The following is a 27,961-nucleotide window of genomic DNA, read 5'->3' as shown; positions in this document are numbered from 1 at the left end:
GAATTTCACAAGAAATCACTTGCAATTGCCAATGAATTTGGACAATTCTGAAGAGGTGAATTTCAGAGTTTCTGTCCATAGATACATTATACTAGAGCAAGAGAAGTAACTAAACCTTAACAGCAGTCATCAAGTATTACCTTCATCTTTGTATTTTATTGTGACTTCGTCATTGCTCAGAAGTTTTCCTCTAAAAACTCTCTGCATCATTAGCACCAATTCATCATAGGTGATATCTTCATTATGAATAGGAATTCTCCTAATATCTTCCCCAAGCTGAGCTTTGATGATCAGCTTCCCACTTAAATCCAGCTGCCCATTCATGGTGAATTCCTTATCACCTGCAGACCTGTTAACAATAAAACATTAAAAGCATTTTAGAAAACTAAACTGTACATTATTTAAATGTATCTGATGACAATTATGAAGCTTTCCATCTTTGGAAAGCATTACTGTTTAGCTCTCCAGAGAACCCCTATTAGACACATTCTATGATGCATGAATTTCTCAAACAATAAAGTGCATTAATACTTAAACTGAGCTTAAAGGCAAAGAACAGCTCTGTAAGATCCGTCAAATGAACAGTTATCACAGTTCCCAGTGCTCAGAATTTAAAAGTTGTTTTTTTTTTTAAGTCATACAGCTTTTAAATGTGTGTGACATCTAGAAATTTCAAACTTGAGTGGGTTTTTCTGTAAGGTATCAGCCGTAAACTGTCATGAAAAACACCTATAAGAGAACTAATAATCCCTGGGATTTGCTTTTGAGATATATGCATACATCTGTCATGGGAAAAGTGAAATTCCAGCAAACGATGTCAGCCTTACAACATTATATTGGTTATATTATCAACTCTTTAAATTATTTTTACATTCCCCATAATTATGATAACCAGCAAAGGGCGCTTTCTTTTCTTCCCCATTTAAGAAAAGACCGCCATAATATAATCTTTTATGCCAATGATTACAGGTAGTATGGGGGCTTTACTAAGGAGATCAAGTTGAATCATGCACTATTTCATGAACAAATAAATGAAGAGCTAAATGATGGTTTATCATAAGCATGATTAGAACACATTGAGGGTTCCTCTCCCAAAAGGAAGATGATAAAATTTTTCCTTTCTTTGAAATTTTGACTGAGATGTTTTAACAAAGATTTTAGATTTTTAAAAGCTGCTTATTAAACCACATATTAGCTACTCATTAGACTGAGAGTCACAGATTTGTTATGCAAATAGTCTGAACAGTCATTTACACTCTGTGGTTTAAGAGAGGGGGACAACCATCCCAAAGGAAGTGCAAAAAAGCCATCTTGTACCAAAGCAGCACACAGCATATACTTCAGTTATATCTTTAACACTTTATGTAAGACAATTGAAAAACTATCACTTTGTATAAGGCATCCCTCTTGTTAAAAACCACAAAGACCATATGTTAAAAGAAAACCAGAAACTTGAGAGAAGCTACTCAGCAGAGGAATGAAAAATAAAAATAAAAACCACAAACATCTGGATAGCTAGTCAAATGTCCACTTCTTTCTTCACTGTTTTGGACAGGGCCAAAACAATCGATCTGGAATAAGGAGCAATTAAGGAAGCAGTTACTTTAACATCTGAAGCATAAATATTGGAGATCTTAACTGCAGGCAGCCCTACGCATCAAAACTGGCATTTCCAAAGCCACATGCAGTGAAACATGCTGTTCGCTCTCTTACGCAAAAAGAATTCTTGGTAGAGATATGTAGGTATCTCTCACCTACCTTTACCGATGTTGTAACATAGTGCTTTATGAGAAAACTGAATTCTGCTTTGTCAGTCTATTTTTAAAGTACTGCACTGAGATTTACTTCTTTCCTACCAGAGAAATAGGACACTCAGCTAAAACCTTTAATACATCATACATTGACGCATCTGTATATGTATATCTGCTATTATGATGGCAATGTTTTGCATTAAAAAGATGTAGTATGATGTTATCTCTAGATTGCAATTCAATTTCTGGGGGTTTGGATCATGAACTTAATATAAAGCAAACATTTCATGCAAATCCCTTTGATTAGCCTAATGGCATATGTCCTGGCTTCAGCCCAGCCAGCAACCCAGAACCACGCAGTCCGCTCTCTCACCTCCCCCTGTTTCCTCCCCCTGCTCCCAGAGGGATGGGGGGGAGAATCAAAAGAATGTAACTCCCACGGGTTGAGATAGGAACAGTCCAGTAACTAAGGTGTAACACAAACCACTACTGCTGCAACCAATAATAATAATGATAAGGGAAATAACAAGGGAAGAGAACACAACCGCTCACCACTCACTGACCGATACCCAGTCCAACTGAGCAGTGATCTAGCCCTTCCAGGTAACTGCCCCCATTTATATACTGGGCATGACTTGCTGTGGGTCAGGTGTCCTGTCTCTGCTTCCTCCCAGCTTCCCCTCCTCCCTGGCAGAGAATGAAACTCAGAGTCCTTGGTCAGAGTAAACATTACTAAGCAACAACTAAAAACATCAGTGTTATCAGCATTGTTCCCAGGCTGGAAATCAAAAACACAACACTGCACCAGCTACAAAGACTGAGAAAAATTACTACTACTGCTGAACCCAGGACAGTATCCACCCCTTAATCCATACCATTCACACCATGCTCTGATCCCACATTTTTCAATATACCATCACTCTTGTCTCATAAATATATATTATACATCCACACACACACAGATACCATTCCTTACTGCATGGACCAATCCCTATAAAGCTGCTGAGTTCATCCAGTCCATCATGTCAGGCTCCATCTCTTGTAACAATATCTCAGAGTAGGAGAGAGCGTGCAGTGTTGGATTATTGCCTGCTGATGAGACTGGAACCAGTCTGGTCACTACTGAGCTCGTCTGGTTTCGTCAAAGCTCATTCTTTGCTGGAATGATGGTCAGAGGGAAGTCAGGGCTAGTCGCTGGTGACCTGAAGACATCTAGTTGATGGGCTATAGAAGTGCTACATAGCAGGCAACAGCATACAATTGAGGTCATTGGCTGTTTTCCCCTAAAATCAAATCCCCTCGAGGTACACAACAGACTTCCCCATCTTCCTGCATTACCCACAAGGTATATACAGGTCCCTGAGCAAAAGCACTACCACCAGTGGGCTTGCCTTTACCTGAAGCAAGGATAAGTGTCGTGGTTTAAACCAAGTCTCCCAACTCCCGGAAAATTAGGAAGGAGAATCCAAGGAATGTAGCCCCCACGGGTTGAGATAAGAACGGTTTAATAGCTAAGGCATAACATAAATCACCACTGCCATTACTACTACAAATAATAATGATACAGCAAACAACACGTGAAGAGAATACAACACCCCACCAGCCACCGACCCATAACTCACTCCACCCTGCCCAGCCGAGCACCGCGTGCTCCCTCCTCCATTTTCCTCCAGCGCTCCACCCCTCCAGCTCTCTCTCCCAGTTGCATCCTGGGCATCAGGTGCTATGGTATGGAATACCTCATTGGCCAGCCTGGGTCAGGTGTCCCGTCTCTCCTTCCTCCCGGCCTCCCCTCCTCCACCTGGCTGGAGCACGTGCTTAGAAAAGGCCCTGAACAAAAACACCCTCAAAACATGCTCGCTATCAAGCAACTGTTCCCAGCCCAGAAGTCAAAACACAGCACTGCACCAGCCACAATAAGGAGAAAAAATGACTGCCACGGCTGAACCCATGACAATAAGCCAGCCTGTCTTTCCCAGCAAATTCTTTATGTGCACCACAGGAACTTCATCCCCCTCTACAGTACATAACAGTTCTGGCTGGGCGAGCCCTGTTGGCAGATCCTCTGGGGTTGACCAACCAGGTGGCCTTTGGTACATCTGTATCACAATGCTTGAAAGTTTCCCCACCCGCTGCTCTCAGTGTAGTTTTTAACAGCCCATTGTACTGTTCAATTTTCCCAGAGGCTAGTCCGTGGTAGGGAATGTGATATACCCACTCAATGCCATGCTCTTTGGCCCAAGTATCTATCAGCTTGTTCCGGAAATGAGTCCCATTGTCTGACTCAATTCCCTCTGGGGTGCCGTGTCACCACAAAATCTGTTTCTCAAGGCCTAGGATAGTGTTTTGGGAAGTGGCGTAGGGAACAGTTATGTTTCCAGCCATCCGATGGTTGCTTCCACCCTGGTAAGCACATGGTGCTTGCCTTAGTGGGTTGGTGGGTTGCCAGGCATCCCCTCATATTTGTACTTCAGCCATTATCCTCCATATCAGAGAGGCTTTAACCACTTGGCTTGCTTAACTGCAGCACATTTCACAGTCGTGAATAACCTGGGCTATAGTGTCCACTGTTAAGTCCACCCCTCGATCATGGGCCTATCTATATGTTGCATCTCTGCCCTGATGGCCTGAAGTGTCATGGGCTCAGGTCAAAATAATTCACCCTTATGTTGCCAATCTAAGTCCATCTGAGCCACTTCAATCTTGGCAGCTTTATCCACTTGTTAGTTGTTCTAGTGCTCCTTAGTGGCCTGACTTGGGTACATGAGCATCTATGTGGCCACCAGGTTCTGCACCCGGTCAGCGATATCTTGCCGCAGTGCAAGAAGATAATCTGCTTCCATTGCTGCAACCACCCCCACCAGGCATTTGAAACCATCCATGAATCAGTATAGGGATAAAGTACTGGCCACTTTTCTCGTTCAGCAATGTCCAGGGCCAGCTGGCTCGGACCTCGGCTTTGGCCTTGGTCAAACTGACTTTGGATGGCTTTGACATCAGCAAACTGACCTGATTCACCCTCTCCTTCAGCAGTTTCTGCAACTTGTTGCTGGGGACTCCATACAGCTGCCTTCCATCTCTGATGCTTTCCGAAAATACAGGAGGACCCATCAGTAAACAAGGCATATTGCTTTTCACTTTCTGACAATTATATGGTGGGGCCTCTTCAGCACGCATCACCTCCTCCTCTGGTGACATTCCAAAATCTTTGCCCTCTGGCCAGTCCATGATGACTTTTAGAATTCCTGGATCACTGGGATTTCCTATTCGAGCTCATTGTATAACTAGTGCAGCCTACTTGTAGTAGATACTACTCCATGTAGTATCGGTTGCATGATGTGCAGAAGAGACCCTGCCTTTTGAACATCAAGCCCAGCACAAGCAGCCAGGGTGCCAGGAGAAGGTGTGCCTCAGTGCCAATCACTTCTGAAGCAGCTCAAACCCCTTCATAGGCTGCCAGTATCTCTTTCTCCGTTGGGGTATAGCTGGCCTCAGATTCCCTGTATCCCCAACTCTAAAAGCTGAAGGGTCGACCTCGAGTCTCCCCTGAAGCTTTCTGCCAGAGGCTCCAGGTAGGACCATTATCCCCGGCTGCGGGTTTACATCTGGCCCGGTCCAGCCTGGTCCAAGGGCTCCTGCATGAACTGTATCTCACTTAATTTGTTCGAAGACTTGTTCTTGCTCAGGGCCCCATTTAAAAATCACTCTTCTTCTGGGTCAAATGATAGAAAGAGCTTATAATCAAACTGTAATTTGGGATGTGGGGTTCTGGAGAATGCACAACACCTAAGAAAGCTTGCGTTTCTTTCTTATCAGTTGGTGGAGACGTTGTTATCTTGTTGATCACATCTGTGGGGATCTGGTGACGTCCATCTTGCCATTTTATTCCCAAAAATTGAATCTCCTGTGCAGGTCCCTTGACCTTACTCCATTTTATGGCCAAACCGGCTTTCAGCAGGATTTGGATTATTGTCGTCCCTTTCTCAAAGACTTCTTCCGCTGTATTGCCCCACACGATAATGTCATCGATGTATTGCAGGTGTTCAGGAGGTTACTCCCGTTCCAGTGCCATCTGGATCAGCCCATGGCAGGGCTGTGTTTCCACCCCTGGGGCAGTCGGTTCCAAGTGAACTGGACACCCCTCCAAATAAAAGCAAACTGTGGCCTGCACTCTGCTGCCAAAGGAATTGAGAAAAATGCATTGGCAATATCAATCGTGGCATACCACTTGGCTGCCTTTGACTTCAGTTCATAATAAAGTTCTAGCATGTCCGGTACGGCAGCACTCAAGGGTGGTGTGACTTCATTCAGGCCACGATAGTCTACTGTTAGTCTGCACTCTCCTTTAGACTTCTGCACTGGCCATATGGGGCTGTTAAAGGATGAGCAGGTCCTACTGGTCACTCCTTGACTCTCCAGTCTACTGATCAGCTTATGGATGGGAATCAGGGAGTCTTGGTTGGTGTGATATTGCCATCAGTGCACTGTTGTGGTCGCGATTGGCACTTGCTGTTCTTCAACCTTCAGCAACCCCACAACAGAAGGATCCTCTGAGAGACCAGGCAAGGTGGACAGCCGCTTAATTTCCTCAGTCTCCAAAGCAGCAATACCAAAAGTCCATCGGTATCCTTTTGGGTCTTTGAAGTACCCTCTCCTGAGTTAGTCTATGCCAAGGATGCATGGAACCTCTGGACCAGTGACAACGGAGTGCTTTTGTCACTTCCTCCCAGTCAGGCTGATCTCAGCCTCTAGTACAGTCAATTCTTGGGATCCTCCTGTCACTCCAGAAATATAGATGGGTTCCACCCTTGACAGCTTGATGGCATCAGGGTACACTGTGCACCGGTATCTGCTAGAGCCTTATACTTCTGTGGGACTGATGCGCCAGGCCATCTGATCCACACAGTCCAGTAAATCTGATTGTCCCCTACCTCCACCTCGCTGGAGGCAGGGCCCCCCTAATAGTGATCACAACATCGGACACTTATGGCTTGTAGAAAGGGATTAGTTTTCTTTTCCGCAGCAGCTGGAGTAGAATCAGCTCTTCCACTCCATCTGGGAACCTGCTCACCAGAGACTGAAGCGCAGCTTTCATGGGATGATCATCCTTAACCTTTCTTCTCCTCTTCAATTCATGCACCCATTCCTCCAGAGCTGAGGTAAGTTTTCCATCCCACTTTCTTATGTCTTCTCCATGATCCCACAGGTAAAACCATAGGGTGGCCCATGGCGTACACTTTCTGTATCTTCTCTCTTAAGCAGCAGGACACCTTTTGTTAATAGCTGAGACATGGGCTGGTACACCTGGGGAGCTGGATAGGTCGGACACATCATCTCTCAATAGTTTGAGGTCCTGGGACAGTTTTTCCACAGATGAAGTGACGGAAGGGGTGAGATTGTCTTCAAACTCTCAGAGCCGACGAATCATTTAATCCACAGTTGGTGGTGCTACGCCGTTCCAGGTTATTGCTGCCAATGAGTGGGCTTATGATGACGGTGCATTCTGTGTAAGTTTCAGCCACATGGGTTGTGTACGTTTGACTTTGTCTGGATCTATGGGTGCATTCCTATCATCTGGCCTGTGATCGATCATCTCTATGATGGCTGATTCCCTCAGAGACTGGATGCCTTTCTCTAGAGTAGTTCACTTGGCTGAATGACTCATAACATCGTTCTTGTATAGAAACCTTTATTTCACAGCTGCCAAGAGCCACCTCCAAAGGCTGAGGGACTGTTTCTCTTTTGCAATTGCTTTGTCAATTCCTCCTTTCCTAGCAAGTGATCCCAGCAGCTTGGCTTCCCTACCTTCTAGTTCATGACCATCAGCCCCATTGCGCCAGCATTGGAGCAACCAGGTGATGATGTGCACCCCTGGTTGACAGGTAAAATCTTTTCGCATATTCCGTAGCTCAGTTGAGGTCCAGAGTCAAGAAGTCACCTCTTCTTCCTCTGATTCATGCAATAATAACTCCTGATCAGATGCTGTCCTGTGTAGTAAGTGCATTGTTTCTTCCATTTGTCTTCATCTTTCTTGCCTCTTTTTTGCTTTTCACCTTGCGTACAGGGGCAACTGATATTGGCACAAATTGGTCCTCTGGTTTAGCTACAGTGATTATCACTGTGGTTGCAATATCTGTTGTCAGGGTTTGGGTAGCTGCTGTTCTTGTTGCTGGGGTTGGTGTAGTTGCTATGCTTGGAATTGGATTAAGCTGTATTGTCTGTTGTAGTCAAGAAATTGGGTAGCTGCTGTACTTGTCACTGGGGCTGATGCAGCTGCTGTGCTTGGAGCTGGAGTCACTGCAATGTTTGTTGCAGTCAGAGTTTGAGTAGCTGCTGTACTTGGAGTTGGAGTAGCTGCATTATCTGCTGTAGTCAAGAGTTTGAGTAGCTACTGTATTTGGAGTTTGAGTAGCTGCATTGTCTTTTGCTTTGCCATCAGATCCAGAAACATATTTTTTTCCTTTGAAGGTGTAGATAGTGTTGAACAAGGCTCTGTAAGAATAGGCCAAGCCCCAGCACGTTGCCATGATTTGTCCGTCTCTGGTATGACCAGGATGACAACACACCTCATTTAAGTGTTTTACTAATTTTTCTGGATTTTGCACTTGTTCAGTGGTGAAGTTCCAAAGCACTGGAGGGGCCCACTGGCCTAGATACTTGCCCATACTATTCCCCGCACCCTGCCACTCATGACTATCCAGCCTTGAGGAAAATTTGTTGGTCCTCCTATATCGTCATCTAGCCCTAGACAAGATCCAAACCCAACTCTGCTTAACTTTCGAGATCAGATGAAATGGTTGTGGGTAAAACACACTCTGCATGTGTGCCAACATGATGATCCCCATCACATTCAGCAGGCAGGTCTCAAGGGTACCCAAAGGCCGTTCAAAACCTTCAGAACTCTCAAAGGATGGTGTAATAGTCTGGTGGGGAGGCTGGGATTGTAAGGGATTGTCTCCTTCATAGGCTGACCACCCGAGGAGGTGAAAAAAGAGGTGTAATTGCTAAACACTTCCATTATATACCTCCCAAACTATAGAAGTAACGACAACACTGGGAACGCAAGCCAGAATATTTTTCATGATCACTGAGTCTATTGTATTACAAGTCATTACCATAAAGTACAGTGAAACAAGAACCTTAGCCCAGGTCCCCTAGCCTATAAACACTAAAACAGCAAATACCATCTGTAAGTAAGGTACAGCATGCTGAAACTCCAAGATCAAGAGCAACAACTTTGAGAGTCAATAAATCAACATTGTGACGAGTGACTATTAATCCGAAGAAATGAATGCTTATCACAAATACAGTTAGACACATGCCGGTCAGATGTGTCATTATCTCAACCCTTTGTGCCCCACATTGGGCACCACAAAGAACTGTCATGGTTTAAGCCCAGCCAGTAACCCAGAACCACACAGCTGCTCACTCACTCCCTCCCCTTCTTCTCCCTGCTCCCGGATGGATGGGGAGGAGAATCAAAAGAATGTGACTCCCACAGGTTGAGATAAGAACAGTCCAGTAACTAACGTATAACACTAAACCACTAATAATAATGGTAAGGGAAATAACAAGGGAGGAGAATACAACCGCTCACCACCTGCCGATCGATACGCAGCCTCACATGAGCAGTGAACGGGTAAGTTCCCCTGTTTATATACTGGACATGACGTGCTGTGGTATGGAATACCTCTTTGGTTAGTCTGGGTCAGGTGTCCTGTCTCTGCTTCCTTCTGGCTTCCCCCCCTCCCTGGCAGAGCATGAGACTCAGAAAAGTCCTTGGTCAGAGTAAACATTACTTAGCAACAACTAAAAACATCAGTGTTATCAGCATTGTTCCCAGGCCAAAAGTCAAAAACACAGCACTGCACCAGCTACGAAGACTGAGAAAAATGACTGCTACTGCTGAACCCAGGACAGCATCCAAAAAAAGACAAGCAACTACTGAACAAAACTCATTCTCCTAACCAGACAAAACAGGAGGTAGGTAGATACAGCCTCACTGCAGAGAAAAGGGACCTACAATTAACACAGCCATGTGGCTGCTGAGACATTACAATGAAACAGTGAAGTTTATAGTATCATTAACGCTAATACATTATTCATGTTTTGCAACACAGCAGTCTTGACTGCGAGCACATCAACTCAGTCTAATTAACACTAAGTTGGTTGTAAAAGCATAGTGCTTTGCAGAAGTTGTTTGGTTTTTTGTTTATTTTTCTCTATTGAAAGCATTTATTAGAAAGACAGAACAGCAGCCATGCATAGGTTTTCTTTCACCTCCTTTCCAAAAATATACAGTTGCCATTACCTTGTCTGTCTTACTGATGCTGGATTATTGGGCAGATTTTCCACCTCACTTGAGAACTGAGTAAGGATAAGCCGCCACACACTACCAGTGCCAGAAAACAGGAAGATACATAGAAGTGAAAATAAAAACATTATTTCATTTCAGTTCCTTAGAATTATACATTTAACATCAGTCTTTCACTTTAGAACATTGCAATGAATATACACGATTAAAAAGTCACTGCTTTATCCATAATGTAACAATCACATTTTGAGTAGCATAGCGTTTGAAGTTTAACTAAAACAGAGATCTTGAACAAGAGTTGTAATTTCATAATAAAAGCTTATTTTTTCTAAATTTTGTAATTGCATGTAGGAATTTCTAACAGTAAGGTGTCCCTTTACAGGACAATGCTCTTTGGCAGTCTCAAAATACTCATTTGTACAGCCTTTTTCTTAAAACTCCAGGTTAAGAAAAATAAACTTTCATTGATTTAGCAGTACAAAAATCTGGAAACTCATTTCTTTGCTTAAAGATGAAGCATTTGTGGCATTAAGTAGTGTGTCTTCAAGGAAACTCTGCAATTAGGACAAGAAGAAAGGAGTTAGTAATGCCACCTTCCCACAGGAAAAGCCACCAAACTGCGCAAGAAGGAAATGCAATCCAAAATACATAACCACTTTAAACTATGATCTACCTTGAAATCAGCTTATGTTTTTTTTTTCTGCTGGAAAGCCAACATGATGGGTTGCATGAAGTTTCTGCAATTCACCTCTTTACTACAAGTGTTTAATATCCAGAACTATAAGACAACGATTTAGTAAACAGACCAGTCCAATAGAGAATGTAATTCTGCTCCTCCCTCCCAAACAACAGGAACTAGTTGGCACTCTTCTCCTTGCCTCTCATTCACATGCATGACACAATTTCAATCTCAAACACCCATGATACGATTTTTCAATCATTCACCATAAAATCAAATCCCCTTGAGGTACACATCAGACTTCGCCATCTTTCCACATTACCTACCAAGTATATCCAGGTCCCTGAGCAAAAGCAATGTCATGAGTGTGTCTGTCATTATCCTGTGCGGGGAAGCCCCATTGGATTTTGATTTTCCCAGAGACTGGTGCATGGTAGGGGACATGATATACCCACTCAATGCCATGCTCTTTGGCCCAAGTGTCTATAAGATTGTTCCAGAAATGAGTAAACATTACTCTACCAACAACTAAAACCATCAGCATTGTTCCCAGGCTGAAAGTCAAAAACACAGGACTGCACCAGCTACTAAGACTGAGAAAAATGACTGCTACTGCTGAACCCAGGACAATATCCACCCCTTATTGCATACCATTCACCTCATGCTCAGATCCTACATTTTTCAATATACCATCACTCATCTCATATACATATATATATATAAATCAAAGATGAAAAGTAGGTTCCTCTCATCCACATTAAACTGGCCTCCACAGCTCTCCTCTTTTAACTTAACTGGAAGTAAACTGGGATAGATACATGACATAGAAGATACATGACATACAAGTCAGATACAGACATACAAAACAGAGACATGACATACAAGACAAGCAAATCCCAGAGAACAAAGCCCCTCTCCTCTGGTTTTCACAGGTTGGCAGCTGCTCCCCTCATTCTGGGCATGAAATGTTCACCTTTAAAAAGAGCTGTACTCACTCCTGGGTGGGAGAGGGTAAGACTGTTGTGACATACTAACCAGGTGAACAGGAAGAGACTGCTCTTCTGTTTCCTCACTCATCTTGTATGAATGAGTAATGAATTCTCTTTCACCCAAATCTCACTACAGCTCCAGATAAAATTTACTGCAATGCACAAGTACAGGATACAGATAATGTACCTAAGAGTGGTTCAACTTAAGAGAGTTCATTTAGCCACCATCTTGTGTTGTTTAAGCATTACAACTGGGCACTGGTATTGCTTCTTTAGCATTACAGTGTAAGGTACTTGGAAACCGGGACAGTAAGAATTGAACCTCATCTGTAATTCCTAAAGATACACATTTCTATGGACATATCTGAGCTCCTGTGGTCTTTCAACAGACTGAATGCATCATTTGTATCTTTGTGCAAGGAAACCTACTACTATAATGTACCTGCAGACCTATGTCTTATTTACCAGTATTACTTGCAGAAATCCACTGTGTATCTACCAGTGATTATGAAAAGGTTGCATTTAAATGCACTTTTTTTTGTCCAGCTGTTCTTCATTCTGCTTGAAGGCATTTAGATTTTAAGAGACAGATTCTAAACACTGCAACTGGTTGCAGCTGTTACAGGAAAGTATGTACAATCTTCTACTTACTAAATTACACAGCACTCAAGCTTTTCTTCCCTCACTGTGACATAGCTGAATGGATGAATCAAGTTTTTCAGCAAAGACATCCAGAATACACAAAATGAGCTTTTTGACAGAACCAATCACTGTGTCTACTTTATTGAGGGGAAAACACCAAACAAACAGAATCAATGCACTAGCATTTTCCTGTTTCAGAAAGGCTGTTTTTCGTAAAAAACTGACATCTTTCTATCCTTCCTGAGGTACCACGTGCATTTTGGAGGCACAGATTGTTTCCTCTCGTCTCACTTTCTATTCATACCACGCACCAATCTAAATGGTGTGTGTGGACAGCAACTGCCCAATCTATGTCAGTCACTTCATGATCCTTCCTTAAGCTGTGACATCATAACCATGCTGGATTTCACTACCCTTTTTGCATTTCAGCTAAGAAAATCAGCCTTGTCTAAGCAAGGGAATAACAGGCATTCCTGCTTCACTTTCCCCTCTGTCAAAACAAGGAAAAGAACAAGGTGAAGCACACAGAATCAAGCAGCACTGCATCCCAAACCCCACTCGCCAGAGTGATGAGTTTTCTCAAAACAAAGGTCAAAGGGAATGGGAGCAGAAAGAAGAGCTCTTTTTTGTTTTCTCCAGCTCTGAAAAGCATAGGACCGACTCAGTGGGGAGCAGAAATCATAGCTATTCCCTGTCGGTAAGCGAGGAGTCTGCAGTTCCTCTGGCTCTCAAAGGGGACAAGGCTTGGTGAGCAGGGGTTGACAATCAAGAGCATTGCGACGTGAGGGAGCGACGGGAGACCTCTGCCAGCCCTCACCCCGTGTCCCCAGGCCGAAAACCCCGGGAGGCAGTTCCAGCCTCACTCAGACACTCCCAGAGGGAAGCAAGGGGTCTCCCCGCCTCTCTGCCAGGGACCGCGTCGCGCTTGGAACCGAAGGGCGGCGGCGAAGGCTCACCCCTAGCCCGCAGCCACCCCTCCCGCCGCCTTCGCACACGCAGCAGCGACTACCGCGGCAACAGCGCGGGGTGAGCAGCCCCATTCTCTTACTCTGGCTTCTCCGCGGTCCCGCTGGTGGACACCCCCCGCCCCGACAGAATCGGACCCCAGGTAGGGCCACCGCCGCCCGTACGTGGCAGGGAAAAGAAGGGGCTGGACGGACGGCTGCAACTGCCGAGCCTGCGCGAGTCATCCGCATGCGCACTCCAGCGGCAAGCGCCGCAGCACGCATGCTCCCGCAGCGCGGCTCCGCCTCGCTCTCCCGTGGACCAACGCGTCAGCCCTGACTCTGGCGGGGTTGTGGTAGTGCGAGAGGTTGTCTTTTATGGGTGTCAGGGGGATCGGCCTTTCCCCCTCCCCCACCGGGCCTATCGCGTGCCTTTGGCACCGAGATAGCGGATGGTATGTGTGAGTTGGGTTCTGGAGTGAAGCCTCTCTGTGAGAGGGCGTTTGTTTCGAAACGTGAGCTTGGACCCGCAGAGGATGACGGTGCAGGGATGAAAAACCGGACATAAAGTTCCAGAGTGCTCGTCAGATGCCGGCAGCATCACACTGAGAGTGTGTTCGTCCCCGATCAGTCGTTGCCCTGACAGACTGTCCTTCCAAGCGCTCACGGCTATCCCCCTCGGCCTCCGCCTTGCATTAGGAGTTTGTCTACCTGAGGGAGAAAAACAGGAATCTGAAGCTGATTTACTGATTTTTCCCTACTGAGGAGGAGGGGTGTGGTTCAGGAGGTTGATAAATTTTAGAAAAGATTTTGAAATAAGGTTATTTTCAATGCAAAAAGAAAAAGTGTCTTTGCTTCTAAAAATACAGGAAAGCAATCTGGAAAACAGGACTTTTCTATCCATTACTGTCTCTGCCACTCATATTTCATACCTTTGTACTGATGATTCAGCCCTTCTCTAGTGTTTCCAAAGTGTTAACGAGGAAACTTTATGATCCTTAAAGCCTACACATCACAAAGAATACTAAAGTTCGCTGCATTATTAGGTTCAATATATTCCACATGTAGATAAGAACTGTTGTTCCTGTGACAATTAAGCATATATCATGAAAAAGATCATATTCCTTTGTCTGATTTTTGAAATCAGGATTCCCTGGATTAAAAAATAAACAAAAAAAACCCCAAACAAACAAAATGTATTTTGTGTGATTTTTTTTATGCTGAAAATGTTTCATGTTAGGTGAGACATCTCAGTGTTGGCCATAACAGCATTTTATTAACATCTGTTATACATATAGGATGTTTAATGTAACTAGTAAAATGTAGCATCAATTACCCTTCCTAGATAACTTTAATTACCTTTGCTTTTTATCAATCAGTGGTGATGAGCTTCAACCTTGTATCTGATGTGAGTGTACTTATTGGAGACTTATCAATGATAGAGAACACTTAATTTCTGCTTTATAAGGAGAACATGGATTTTTAAGATGCAGAGAACTTTTCAGGACAGCTGAAACACTTCTCTGGAGATATTCAGAAAGTTTTATAGAAGTTGCCCACTGTATTCAGAGGTGCTAAGTGTTCAGCCACTGCATTTGATCATGCCATGACTTTATTTGGAGCAGCTTGGAAGTTCTCAAAAGACACCACATTCATTTTCAGAAAAAAATGAAAGCAGGAGGTAAATCTGACCACACTTAACCAGATTATTGAAAATTCAACAGTGTTTTCTTATTATTAAAATCAGACATAGCAAAACATACAAACATGAGAGGACAGAATAAAGAAGGTTTTTTTAAAAAATTGCGTGTCTAAATATCTTATTTTTTTTTCTCACGCAGGCAAGAATGGGATGAGTCAGCATAACTATTTCCATTTGTTGTACAAGATCCCACTGCAGTGAACCTTACCACTTTGCTCAGTCATCAAGTGGGAGGAGCTGCTTGCACTTCAAGCCAACATGCACTTCTCTTGCTCCTCACTTCAACATCCAGAAACTCTTCTCTCCCTTTGACATTGCTTTCAACCTTTCTGTACTGAATAGTATCAATAAAAGGTGGGTGGAGAAGGGAGAGGGTTATATTTACTTGTAGCTTAAGTTTAGAAACCAAACTCTTAATGCACAGGTCAAGAGACCTCTCTTCTAAGGTCCCCTTAAAACCAAAGGACATAGAGACAGAGAAAAAAAAAAAAAGTCAGTTGAGAGCAGAGTGCTAACACACACTCCAGCTGCTACTCTGGTAACACCAATATGCCTCCAAAAGCAAACAGTCTTCCTATCACACATCACTGGGGGTGATGTGGTAGGGTCTATGTTTCATACTTACAAAGAACTTCTTTTCTTGCCTGTTTTTTTCAAGCATCTCACTCTTTTTTTTTTCACTTTGCCATATGAAAACAGAATATTTTGTCTAATTACAATTTATAATAAAGATGTTTTAGCTAAGAAATGTAGAAAACCATTGTAAGATACAGATTTTCTTCTGGAAAGACCAAGCCAACATATTACTGAAGTAGTAAATAGAATTCGGGCCCAGAGCCTATAAGAACTGTAAGAACTGTGCTATTTGCTTGTTTATATTTTGGTTTCTAATTAAATTAAAACTGTTCTTACAAAAGGGAGAGCTACAGTGCATAGGCTAAATAAACATGTTCAACAGGCCTGAAAAATGAGAAGGGCATAAATAGCACAATTTCTGTACACCTGTACTGTAATATAAAACTGTAATAACCTCAGCTCCTTTGAAAGACCTTCCTCAGTGACATGCAGCACAAGTAGCAGCCAGAGAATCTAGCACTGCACTATGGGATAACAATCACACTGTCTTGCTAGTGTGTGGTCCTGCTTTTGACTCCTGGTGGTCTTGGCTTATGATCTATTTCAAGCTACCTGCAGTTGTAGTAGTATAATGTCATTCAAGATATCCGTGAGATCTACATAAAGCAAACCATGAAAAATGCAGGATTATGTTTCACAAATTACAGGTTCCTAACTTTAGTTAAGGAAAGTAGACAAGGAAATATTCTCTGATAAAGTCTGTGTTGATCAGAAAGTTTCCTGTGAGTTTTTCAGGGTGTATTTTTGAAACGCAGTAAGTTTTTGAATGCAGATACTGGGATACCCTTGGCACCCAAATAAAAGGAAACACCTTGGAAACTTTGGTTTTGAAGGCTGGTGATCTGAAAGTGTGGAGAATACAGATCTGAAGTCCTTGTAAATTAAAAAGTGGAGTTAATATTTTCCTTTTAAATCCAGAAAAGATTAGTCAATATTATTTGTCTTGAAAAGCAACCATGAAACAATTTTCAGTAACCCCTAACAATGACATTAATACCTTGAAATACAAGAAGTACTTTGAATAGTAAAGATATTCCATGTAGCTATGGATTTGCAACTATAGTTGCCTCATTTGCACATTATAATGGATTAGCTATGTGTCAGGATCATATACCTCTGCTACGTAAGATGAAGGTAAAAACCTGCTTGAGCATGCTATAAGCATTACATGTGGCTGGTGTGTCATGTCAGCACTTCAATCAGACACATGGGTAGAAGCAGGACTTCAAAATTTCTGTACTTGTTCTATTCTTATAAATTCTCATTTCAAGAACTAATTGGGAGTATCTTGGGGTTAAAAAAAAAAAAAAAAAAAAAAAGCTCATAGTTCTAAATAAAAGGATCTCTGTTCCCTGATCACAATTCCAGGAACACATGATCAGGATGGGCCTAATCCATCCATCAGTGTAGTAATAATCACTTCAGGACTTTTTGCACAGAGAGTTTGCAGATCTGATCCACGCTAGTGTACAGGCGCTCCGTTTTTCTTAGATTAAACTGGTAATAAACATCATTTCGATATGGGCGGATTTTCACATATTTCCAATTAGCTATTTTGTAGAATATATTCAGTAGTGTAATAATGAAGGATCCATTGATCCACGTACTTTGTACTTCATATGCCATATATGACTATAAAGCCAATAATCCAGCAGGACTGTGGGCAGAGGCAGGTGTTTTTCTGTAGGCTTTTATCCAGGATCATCATGAAAAGTCTCAGGCAATGAAGTTCTAATTACTTCCCTGAGAGTCTTTCCCACAGCTGATAGAGAAGTTTTTTCCTGATACTCATTCTGAATATGATTTTATCTATGATCAGATAGAAGATACGCTACTCAGACAGGAAGGTCCTTTCAGAGGTGACTTTGAAATAAAATCCCACATTGATTTGTACAACTGGAAGAATTTTATGAGTGACAGAGCAGAAGGATAGCATCCCTTTCTGAACAAAAATTCTGAATCCCTGTAACTGCTTTCGAACAAGATCCCAGGCTATACTAACTTACCAACCTATAGAACAAATAGATCTGACTCTTTTTTTTTCCATTATCTCTGTTATTAGGCTCAGAATTACTGTATCAATTCATGTCAGTCACTCCTTGCTTTTGGATGTATGCAAGGCTCTGGCTTGAGGTCATGAGGAATTTCAGAGATATCTAAATTAAGAATTGGAGTCCATATGTGCAATGACTATATCTGAAAGTGTTTTTTACTTAGTTCACAGAAGCAGGTTGTTGAAAGCCTTAACTGCTGGGAAAATTTCTCCAGCACACAACAGACTTGTATTGTTGTGCCAGTGAACAAGCTATCACTTTCAATGCCATATGACTTTAAATCTTACCCCATCTGATTACTGACATGGTTATAAGGAAGTGTTCAGGCAGGGGCTTCATGGCTCTAAGCAGCAGGAAGTACAGCTGTGCAGAAGTGAGTGCTGACCACATAAATGTCGCCAACAAAAAATAGTGCAGTAGGACAGCCACAGCTGTACACCAGGAGTCTGCGGGAGGATCTACCAAGTCAGATGTGAGTAAGGTGTTACTGATGGTATCATAAGGAAGGTATTGCTGGTAGTGACTGGTTGTACTGTCACTGTGATTCCTCGCACTTCGGTTTTCAATTTCAGTGATGAAGATGATGTTAAAAATTAGCATAGAGGAACAAGAGACTCACATTCACATCACAGATAACTTTCAAGTTTTCCTATTGGTAGGAATATAGGAGAAAAAAAGTAAAGCAAAATAATTAAAACTGTAAAATGTCTCTTCATTTCAACTGATATTAAAGGCAGGGTAGAGTACGTCTTTAATACAGAGACAAAACAAAGCAATAACCTGTTTGCAGAATTTTACACCATCATTACTGTCAGACAACTTAATAAATCCATCAGTTTTGTCCAGTTTCAGCTAGAACAGAGAATACCCAGTACGTTTTAGGGTTAGGCTTTTCCACCAGCAGTTGGGATGCATTTTCTGTTTTCCACACTGCTCCTTTTAGAATCCTTTTCTTAAGTGTTAAGAGGTGAAATAGGATAAGACAAGTATTTCTAAACACTCTTCAAGGTCCAAGAGAATAATAAACCTCCACTTCCAAACTCTTTCTTATAAATGCCTTTAAAAGGCAGTCTGGAGGCTCCTACAGTCTTAAATACATTGACCTTCATGGAGTTGCTCCAAACTTACATTAGTGCAAGCAGAATGAGAAGCATGCATTCATCTACAATAACTACAACTCTGTTGGCAATACTTTGCTCCTTGTTCAAGGGGGAATCACACGACACCATTTATCACAGGCATGTCCATCAAGGAAATCTGCTGCAGTTGTATTTGAATTAAGTCACTCACAATAAAACTGTAGCACAAGCAGTGCACATAACCTACCTTGCTGTATAATCATGGTGCTTTGAAATCATCTGTTCCCTACAGACAGTTTATAAACAGAAAGCAATAGAGTATAGAAACTATCAAATAGGTAACAGAAAGCCCTGTCAAAGCAATGGAAAGATTTTTCTTGTCAGCAGCCATGCCCAGTGTTTCCTATGAAAGGCTTGGCCTTTCACCATACTGGAGTATTCTGTACTCTGTGGTACCATTTATTTTCAAAGCTTGCATTTTTGAAAGTGGATTTATTGAATAATAAACATATATGCATATATATGTATTCTCACATTGAAATATTGACATAAACAGGTTAAAGTTTCATCTAGGTGACAAATATGTTCCAAACTCACTATTCTCTTTGTTTTTCTCAAAATACATAAAAAGCAAAATATTGTAACTTAGAATTAAATACTTGCAGTTTTACATCTTCCCTCTTACCTACTGAATTTTTGAAACAAAATGATAATGTTCACATCAGCCATGGACAATCCAAGAAATATACTCCAAAGGCTTTGCATATTTATGTTTGATCTGAAAGGCCTAGGAAGCAAATTGCATCAGTTATAGGATGAGAAGAGATAGATTTCTCTCTAAAATTTGTGTTGCACATAGAAAATAAAATGTTTTAGTGAAGTTCTGACTGCCAGAATTTTCAGATCACATAGAATTATTATGGACCTCAAAACTAGAGAAGATTGTGCAGAACTCCACACAGACTCCACAATGTCAGTCAATATTTAACAAAATAGCAGATTAAAATATTCAGAGAAAAATACAAGGTGACACAGACTGAAAAAAGTAGCTTCAACTTTTTGTACTGATGTGCATTGTGAATTTTGGCTTCTGAGGGTAAGGCCTACAGTAAGATATTACACAGAATGCAAATCAAAATCAGTCTTTGTTTGTATAGTGACAATAAAGCAGCAGGTAAATATAAATGTATTTAGTGAAAAAGCAAATAATGTTATATTTGCATAAATGGATGGGAATCTTCTCTATAATATAGTCATTTTGTGCAGTAAGGACATGCATAAGATAAAGAGAAATGCAGAAACAAGTAAATATTACAAATATAGAAATGCTGTTTTCTGGAGACAAAATAAAAAGAAGCTTTAAAATCCTGACACTGCTGAAGTCAGTGACCATAGATGTGATTTACCCAGGGAGTGTTTTGTTTAGAGAAGCTGAAACAAATATTGAAAGAATAAGGAATGTTGGAGACAGTCATTCCAGAATAGCCTTGTTAATACAAGAGGGCAATAGTTGAAACTTACTGGTAACAGATAGATTGTGTTTTATAAACATAAGCAAAGGAAGTAGTTAATCCTAGGTACTTTTGAGTCATTTAGCCAGCCCAAGGCAGTGTCACAGCTAGTTCAGATCCCAAGCTCTCTACTATTGGTCTTGGGGCACTTTTGGTTCAAGATGTACATTCACTTAACAATCAGCTGTAGCAATAGAGATGCAGAGCTGGAGACTACCAGAGCTGAGCAAGGGGAATGAGCTGTGCCAGCCCTTCCCTGCTGCTGGGGTGCCCAGCAGGTGGGCACAGCCACAACGTGTGTCAGAGGAAGCCAGGACTCACCTATATGCTTAGCTTTCCAGCAGCCTAGGGACAACTTGTATGTCCCAGTGCCAGCTGTGCCACAGGTCAAAAACAAGTACATGGGAACATCTTAAATCCTGGGCCTTCTAGCTCGGCACATATATGCCTTTACATTGGCATGCTGGTAATAACAGTTGGAAACAACCAAACAAATGAAAGAGAAAAAACACGAACTCTCCTCATTTGAGGTAGCACAACACCCTACCATCAGAACAGCAAAATTAATCATGTGATTACACCTGCATCTCAAGAACTGGCCTCTTCCTTTTCTGCAGCCTGCAGTGCCTCAGTCATTGACAATATAGTCCCAAAAGACACAGGCATGATAACACAGCAACAGTTTGAATATGTTTTATTATAGATTGGGAATGCAAGGAGAAAAAGTGGTTACAGAAACATAAAGAGGTATGCAATGGCAAATAGTGTGTACTGATAATTGTCCTCTGAAAAGGGAGCTGACAGCTACTTAGGGATTTACAGGGTTTCCAGTAAACCTTATGAACGATATTAATAACAGCGTAATTTGGCATTTTGAAGTTACTTTTGTGTGCCTTTCTCAGTTAAGATTGCCAAAGAAATTAGCCATTTCTGTAAATTATTCAGGTAAGTACAGTTCAGATGCACACAGACCAGTCATTAAAAAACTGCCAAATGAATTCTGCATAAGCCAAAGAATAGCTCTCAGATATTAGTAGCATCAAATTACTGCCAACTGAAGCTGAATCCACACTGGAATGGGAAGTAAACAACGATGAACGCCATGAACTATCCTCTCCTGTCCTGCAGCATTGCAGTGCTTGTGCACTCATATGTCAAACTGCATGCAGTCATTTTGAGACAACATAGCTCTACAGGGTACTGCAATTAAAACAGCTTTTTAATAAGCTATGAGCAGCTTGAAATAGAAATAAGTGGTGAAAGCAACTATTGATGGTACTAGGTAATTCAATTAAAAATGAGGGATAAAAGCAGGAGTAAAATCAATTAGAAGTTTGGTTTAGCAATTTCCTTAAAATTTACATGTGTTTTCCAGATCACTTAAGTGTGTGGATCCATAATGGTGATTAGTGATCTAAGCATGTATTTGAGCTTAAAACCTTGTTAAATATTATAAGAAGAAGCCGTTTTCTGGAGAAACCATTCAAAACATGAGGATATATTACCTAAAACTTTGGTTATTTAAGCAAATGGGCACTCACATAGAGCATTTCTTGCAAGAAAGCAGCGACATCTGGAATCAGTTCCTGGGTAAGGAAGTCAATATAAAATGCACAATGATTTTAACTGGAAACAGGAGTTAGAAGATGGCATGAAAAATTAACACTTCCCACATTGATGGGTGTGTTGGGCTATACCAGTCATGTTGACTTTTTATTTATTCCAATAATTATAATAGTCTTCTGGAAAGAAAAATTGTCCTCTAGCATCCTAGCTTTTTAAATTCTTGCTTTAGGACTAATGTACCCAAGGACAAATCCGCTCTGGTATACCTATAACTTTTTATGGAATACAGTTTTGCTTGCAGACATCCTAGTTTAGCAGTACTGAATCAGTAACACAAGGTGTTAGACACTAAAGATGAAAACTGTTTTATTCACTTACATCACCTATGCATCCCACAAGATCTCTCAACAGCTTATTGACAGAAATCAAGGCAGTATGCAAAAGAAAACCCTCTGCTTGAGTGTCTTTCTCTAAGGTCTGAAGACAGGTAGTAGAGCAAGAGAAGCCTGTGGTTCAGACTTACCAATACATTTTTACTTGGGGCTTACCTTGGGACTGAAGGCTATTTCGGTGCTGCTGGTCCTTCCACCATCAATGTTGCCAGAGATAATTTGTCTAGAGGAATTAGAGCGAGTCTGATAAATCCTTGACTGGAAAAGTTTGTCTTTCTGATACAGGGCAAAGCCAACTCTTCCATTACCTGATGAACCTTCCCAAGGCAAACAGAAAAGAAGGTATGAATAGCATATATCAGAGAAGCTGGTGCCTTTGTAGAAGCCTACAGTATGCTGTTTCACACATCCAGTATTTACAGCAGACTTTTGCTTAGATGTTTATTTAGAATCCATTTAAGAAAAAAAGAAGAGCTTTTTTTTCCCATGAATCATAGGATCATAGAATAACTAGGGTTGGAAAGGACCTTAAGATCATCTAGTTCCAACCCCTCTCCATGGGCAGGGACACCTCACACTAAACCATATCATCCAAGGCTTCATCCAACCTGGTCTTGAACACTGCCAGGGATGGAGCATTCACAACTTCCCTGGGCAACCCATTCCAGCACCTCACCACCCTAACAGTAAAGAATTTCTTCCTTATATCCAGTCTAAACCCCTGCTGTTTAAGTTTCAACCCATTACACCTTGTCCTATCACTACAATCCCTAATGAATAGTCCCTCTCCAGCATCCCTGTAGGCCCCCTTCAGATACTGGAAGGCTGCTATGAGGTCTCCACGCAGCCTTCTCTTCTCCAGGCTGAACAGCCCCAACTTTCTCAGCCTGTCTTCATATGGGAGGTGCTCCAGTCCCCTGATCATCCTCGTGGCCCTCCTCTGGGCTTGTTCTAACAGTACCATGTCCTTTTTATGTTGAGGACACCAGAACTGCACACAATACTCCCAAGTGAGGTCTCACAAGAGCAGAGTAGAGGGGCAGGATCACCTCCTTTGACCTGCTGGTAATGCTTCTTTTGATGCAGCCCAGGATACGGTTGGCTTTCTGGGCTGTGAGTGCACACTGAAGCTGGCTCATGGTCATTTTCTCATTGACTAACACCCCCAAGTCCTTTTCCACAGGACTGCACTGAATTTCCTTTTTGCTCAACCTGTAGCTGTGCCTGGGATTGCTCCGACCCAGGTGTAGGACCTTGCACTTGTCATGGTTAAACTTCATGAGGTTGGCATCAGCCCACCTCACAAGTGTGTCAAGGTCCCTCCGTATGGCATTCCTTCCCTCTAGCGTATCAACCAAACCACACAGCTTGGTGTCATTGGCAAACTTGCTGAGGGCACACTCAATCCCACTGTCCATGTCACCGACAAAGATGTTAAACAAGACCAGTCCCAACACCAGTCCCTGAGGGACACCACTTGTTACTGGTCTCCAGCCGGACATTAAACCGTTGACCACAACTCTTTGCGTGCGGCCATCCAGCCAGTTCCTTATCCACTGAATGGTCCACCTATCAAATAATGCTCTCCAACTTAGAGACAAGGATGTCATGTGCGACACTGTCGAATGCTTTGCACAAGTCCAGGTAGATGACATCAACTGCTCCACCCCTGTCCATCACTTTTGTAGCCCCATCATAGAAGGCCACCAAATTGGTCAGGCAGGATTTCCCCTTAGTGAAGCCATGCTGGCTGTCACCAAGCACCTTGTTGTTTTTCATGTGCCCTAGCATGCCTTCCAGGAGAATCTGCTCCAAGATTTTGCCAGGCATAGAGGTGAGACTGACTGGTCTGTAATTCCCTGGGTCATGCATTTTCCCTTTCTTGAAAATGGGGGTTATATTTGCCTTTTTCCAGTCATTGGGAACTTCACCTGTCTGCCATGATTTTTCAAATATGATAGCCAGTGGCTTAGTAACTTCATTCGCCAGCTCCTTCAGGACCCGTGGATGGATTTCATCAGGTCTCATGGACTTGTGTACATTCAGGTTCTTAAGATGGTCTCAGACCAGATCCTCTCGTACAGTGGGCCCAAGGTCTAGATTTTCACAGTCCCTGCGTTCGCCTTCCAAGACTTGAGTGGTTCAACCAGAGCCTTTGCCAGTGAAGACCAAGGCAAAGAAGTCATTTAGAACCTCAGCCTTCTCCAAATCCTGTGCAGCCAGTTCTCCCGAAAGCTTCCGGAGCGGGCCTACGTTGTCTCTAGTCTGTTTTTTAGCCACTACATACCTATAAAATCCCTTCCTATTATCTTTAACATCCCTAGCCAGGTTTAACTCTAACTGGGCCTTAGCTTTCCTAACCCAGTTCCTAACTTTCCAGACAACACCCCTGTATTCCTCCCAGGCCACCTGTCCTTGCTTCCACCTTTTATAAGCCTCTTTTTTCCTGTGAATTTTTCTCAGCAGCTCCTTATCCATCCAAGGAGGTCTCCTGGCCCTCCTGCTGCACTTCCTTCTAGTCGGGATGCAACACTCCTGAGCTTGTAGCAGGTGATCCTTGAATATTAACCAAGAGTCTTGGGCCCCTCTGCCCTCTAGGACTATATCCCATGGAACCTTGCTAAGCAGGTTCCTGAAGAGGCCAAAGTCTGCTCACTTGAAGTCCAGGGCAGTGAGCTTGCTGCACGCTCTTCTCACTGTCCTGAGGACCTCGAATTCGACCATCTCGTGATCACTGCTCTAGATCAATATATACTACTGGTAGTACATATTTATAATGCTAACAAGATGCAACATCAGGATGCAACAGAAGGGTATGCTGCTTCCGTTAGCGTTTTGGGATTTTATTGTTGGATTCATGATGTGGTGCTGCCACCTAGTGAGCCCAGAGATGCTAGTTAATGGGAGGAGAAGGAGGTGTTTGTTGAGGGAAAGACGGCGGAGGGAAAACTGCATCCTCATGTAAGGTCGGCAGAGTTCCGTTTATTGATAAGCATACACATGTTTTTATAACATACTTAATTAGCTCATACATATTGCAAAAGCTGAGCTCATGATTGGTTAAGCACAGGTGTGAGAACTTGACCTCGTATGCTTGCCAACAGTTCACAGTTCCCAGCACTTCGTGAATCCCCAGCTTCTTTTTATCCTGCTTACTGAACATTTTCTTTCTGCTGAACTTGCCAGTAGCTTTCCTCCAAGGTCACCATGTCCTCAATTCCGCACTCTGCTAGCCACTGCTGAATATGTGGCTCCACATTTCCCCCGTTTTCTTGTGGTACAGCAACCCCTGCTATTTTCGTAATTTGCTTGGTAATACATGCCATAACAATTTTAAAGCCAACAATCATAATAATGATAACAAATAACAAGCGTAACCCTTCTTTGAGCAGTCCTTGTAACCACCCTGAGATTCCCAAACCTCGTAAAAGAGCAGAAAGATCCCACCCATTTTGTTCCTTCAAATCATTTAGATGGTTTCTCAATTCATTAATGCGAGCATATATAGATTGAGAGTGATTGCTTAATTCCATACAGCACATACCTTCAAATTCTTCACACCCATGGCCCTGTGCTAAAAGCAAAAAATCTATGGCAGCTCTATTTTGCAATACAGCATGTTGCATGCTAACTGAATCTTGAGATAATAAATCTAAAACTTCTGAAGTTCGATTAATTTCATTTTTTTGTCCAACAAGCCATTTGTTTTGCTAAATACAATGCTTTTCGAGCTGTGGCTCCCGGAAGGAGCACCGCAGTTGCAACACTTCGAAATTCTGACCAAAAAACAGGATCGCCTATGCCCTCACATTCCAGGTCATGTAAATCACGTTCGTTTCTTTTGCGAGTCCAATTTTGTAGCATACTTATATTGGGGTGAAATAATACCAATTTCCCTAGATAACATGGTCCTCCCTGTAAATTGCTGGGCACTCCGTTCCAAGCTCTGTCTCCACAAATCAAAAGTATTCCTGGTGGCAGAGCATGTGGTCGGGTAATGTTGGTGGCATTACAATTTGAGTATAATGCTTGATTAACATCGTTCAAGGTTAAAAAAGAATTTAAGGTATGAGTTGTGTTCCATTGATTGTCATTTCTTAGTATAAAACTGAACCATCCACCTCCTTGTGTACTATTGGTGGTGTTTAAGCTGCCAAAAAGCTCTAATTCCTGTGGTTCCCCATACAATGTTTTATTCAGATTTAACACTATTTGACATTGCCAGCCACCGTCTTGTTTTGCAGCCGTGTTAGCAGCTGGAGGTAAAAAGGCCTTCACTGTGGTAAAATTGAGAACAGATACATTACTTACAAATGCTTTAAACTCATTGGGCTCCCATGTGGGGGTCCCTATCAAACAAGTGCGGAATGGAGAAGTTACAGACCCTAAGGCTAATCAGATAGATGATTGTCTGGTTATATTAGCTATTGTTACCCAGATGTTTTCCCTGGGGGGCTTCAGAAACAACGGATTCGACATCATTCCCGTCATGAATGTCATCATCGTTCCGATTCTGAACACTGTCACTTTTAGGCATTGTGGCATGGCTAATCTTGACCCACTTGGCTGGAATCCACCTTGGTCCTGTGGGGGTAGAGACAGCAACATAACCTTGGCCCCAATATAATACTGGAACCGGTCCCTCCCACAATCCTGTTTTGGGATTCTTATATTGAACTAAAGGTTGTTCAACCTGCTTTTCTTTAGGTTCTTGATGAAAATGTGTAACAGCTGGAGGGGTCATTGCATCCCCAAATACACACAAATGGTTCATAACAAACAGAGTTCGTGCTAATTTCTCATAAACATCCTCAACGTCCTGTTTCCTCACATAACTTTTCAATATTTGATGCGCTCTTTCTACAATAGCATGTCCTGTTGGAGAGTGAGGTATACCTGTAACATGCTTCACTCCCCACTGTTTCAAAAATCTCTGCACCTTCATTCCTACATACGCTGGTCCATTATCCGACTTAATCTGTTGCGGTACTCCCATAACAGCAAAAGCACTCGTCAAGTGTCTAATCACATGCAAAGCCCGTTCTCCAGTTTGTGCAGTTGCCCAGAGAAACTTGCTATAAGTATCTATGGTAACATGCACGTATTTCAATCTCCCAAATTCTGAAATGTGTGTAACGTCCATCTGCCAGATTTGGTTTGAGGCTAATCCTCTAGGATTAACTCCTATTCCTAGGCCTACTCCATTATTATGCAAACTACATCGTGGACATGCACGGACAATATTTTCTGCTTCTGTTCTAGAGATGCCAAATTTCATATTTTAACCCTTTTGCATTCTGATGGAACAATTCATGTGCTAGTCTTGCTTCCTGAAAGGGGTCTTTTGGTGTCAATGCAGGTAGAGAAACAAGATTATCTGCTTTTCGATTTCCATAACCTAGTCCCCCTATGTTTTGATGACTCCTAATGTGCATAATAAAATAGTCAGCTGTCCTGTTTTGAACTGTTGATCGCAATTGTAAAAACAACATTCCCAACATTTCATTCTTAACTTCCTTCACACATGCATTTTCAATTCTCTGTACCACTCCTACTACATACAATGAGTCAGTAACAATATTAACAGCCTGAACAAATTCACTTAATACCCAAACAACTGCCCTTAGTTCCAATGTTCGAAGGGTATCCCCAAAGTGTTAAACTGCTACCCGTTAAAACTTTTACATAAACCTGACAACAAA

The 27,961-nt window shown here is 42.3% G+C and overlaps 2 protein-coding genes across 2 annotated transcripts; both read right to left on the bottom strand.

Annotated features, from left to right (window-relative positions):
• Positions 1–140: 140 nt before the first annotated feature.
• On the bottom strand, positions 141–15,245 carry LOC117438504 (uncharacterized; the record flags this gene model as incomplete). The annotated part of the gene is made up of 5 exons (XM_034073997.1): positions 15,230–15,245; positions 13,761–14,030; positions 13,424–13,661; positions 10,063–10,143; positions 141–349 (listed from the first exon to the last, which is right to left on the bottom strand). Coding segments are annotated over exons 1-5 (814 nt in total), but the record flags the coding sequence as incomplete, so codon positions are not given.
• A 1,069-nt stretch (positions 15,246–16,314) lies between these two features.
• LOC106023520 (adhesion G-protein coupled receptor G7) lies at positions 16,315–27,224 on the bottom strand. Its single transcript, XM_034073996.1, is given in 9 exon segments — positions 16,315–16,381; positions 16,383–16,530; positions 17,999–18,360; positions 19,476–19,529; positions 19,531–19,577; positions 20,849–20,996; positions 22,414–22,576; positions 26,694–26,843; positions 27,215–27,224. Coding segments are annotated over 9 exon segments (1,149 nt in total).
• Positions 27,225–27,961: the final 737 nt, after the last annotated feature.

Source organism: Melopsittacus undulatus, unplaced genomic scaffold, assembly GCF_012275295.1.
Source record: "Melopsittacus undulatus isolate bMelUnd1 unplaced genomic scaffold, bMelUnd1.mat.Z mat_scaffold_412_arrow_ctg1, whole genome shotgun sequence".
Classification (NCBI taxonomy): domain Eukaryota; kingdom Metazoa; phylum Chordata; class Aves; order Psittaciformes; family Psittaculidae; genus Melopsittacus; species Melopsittacus undulatus.
Note: the sequence above shows the minus strand (reverse complement) of the source record. Positions and strands in the feature narration are given on the sequence as shown.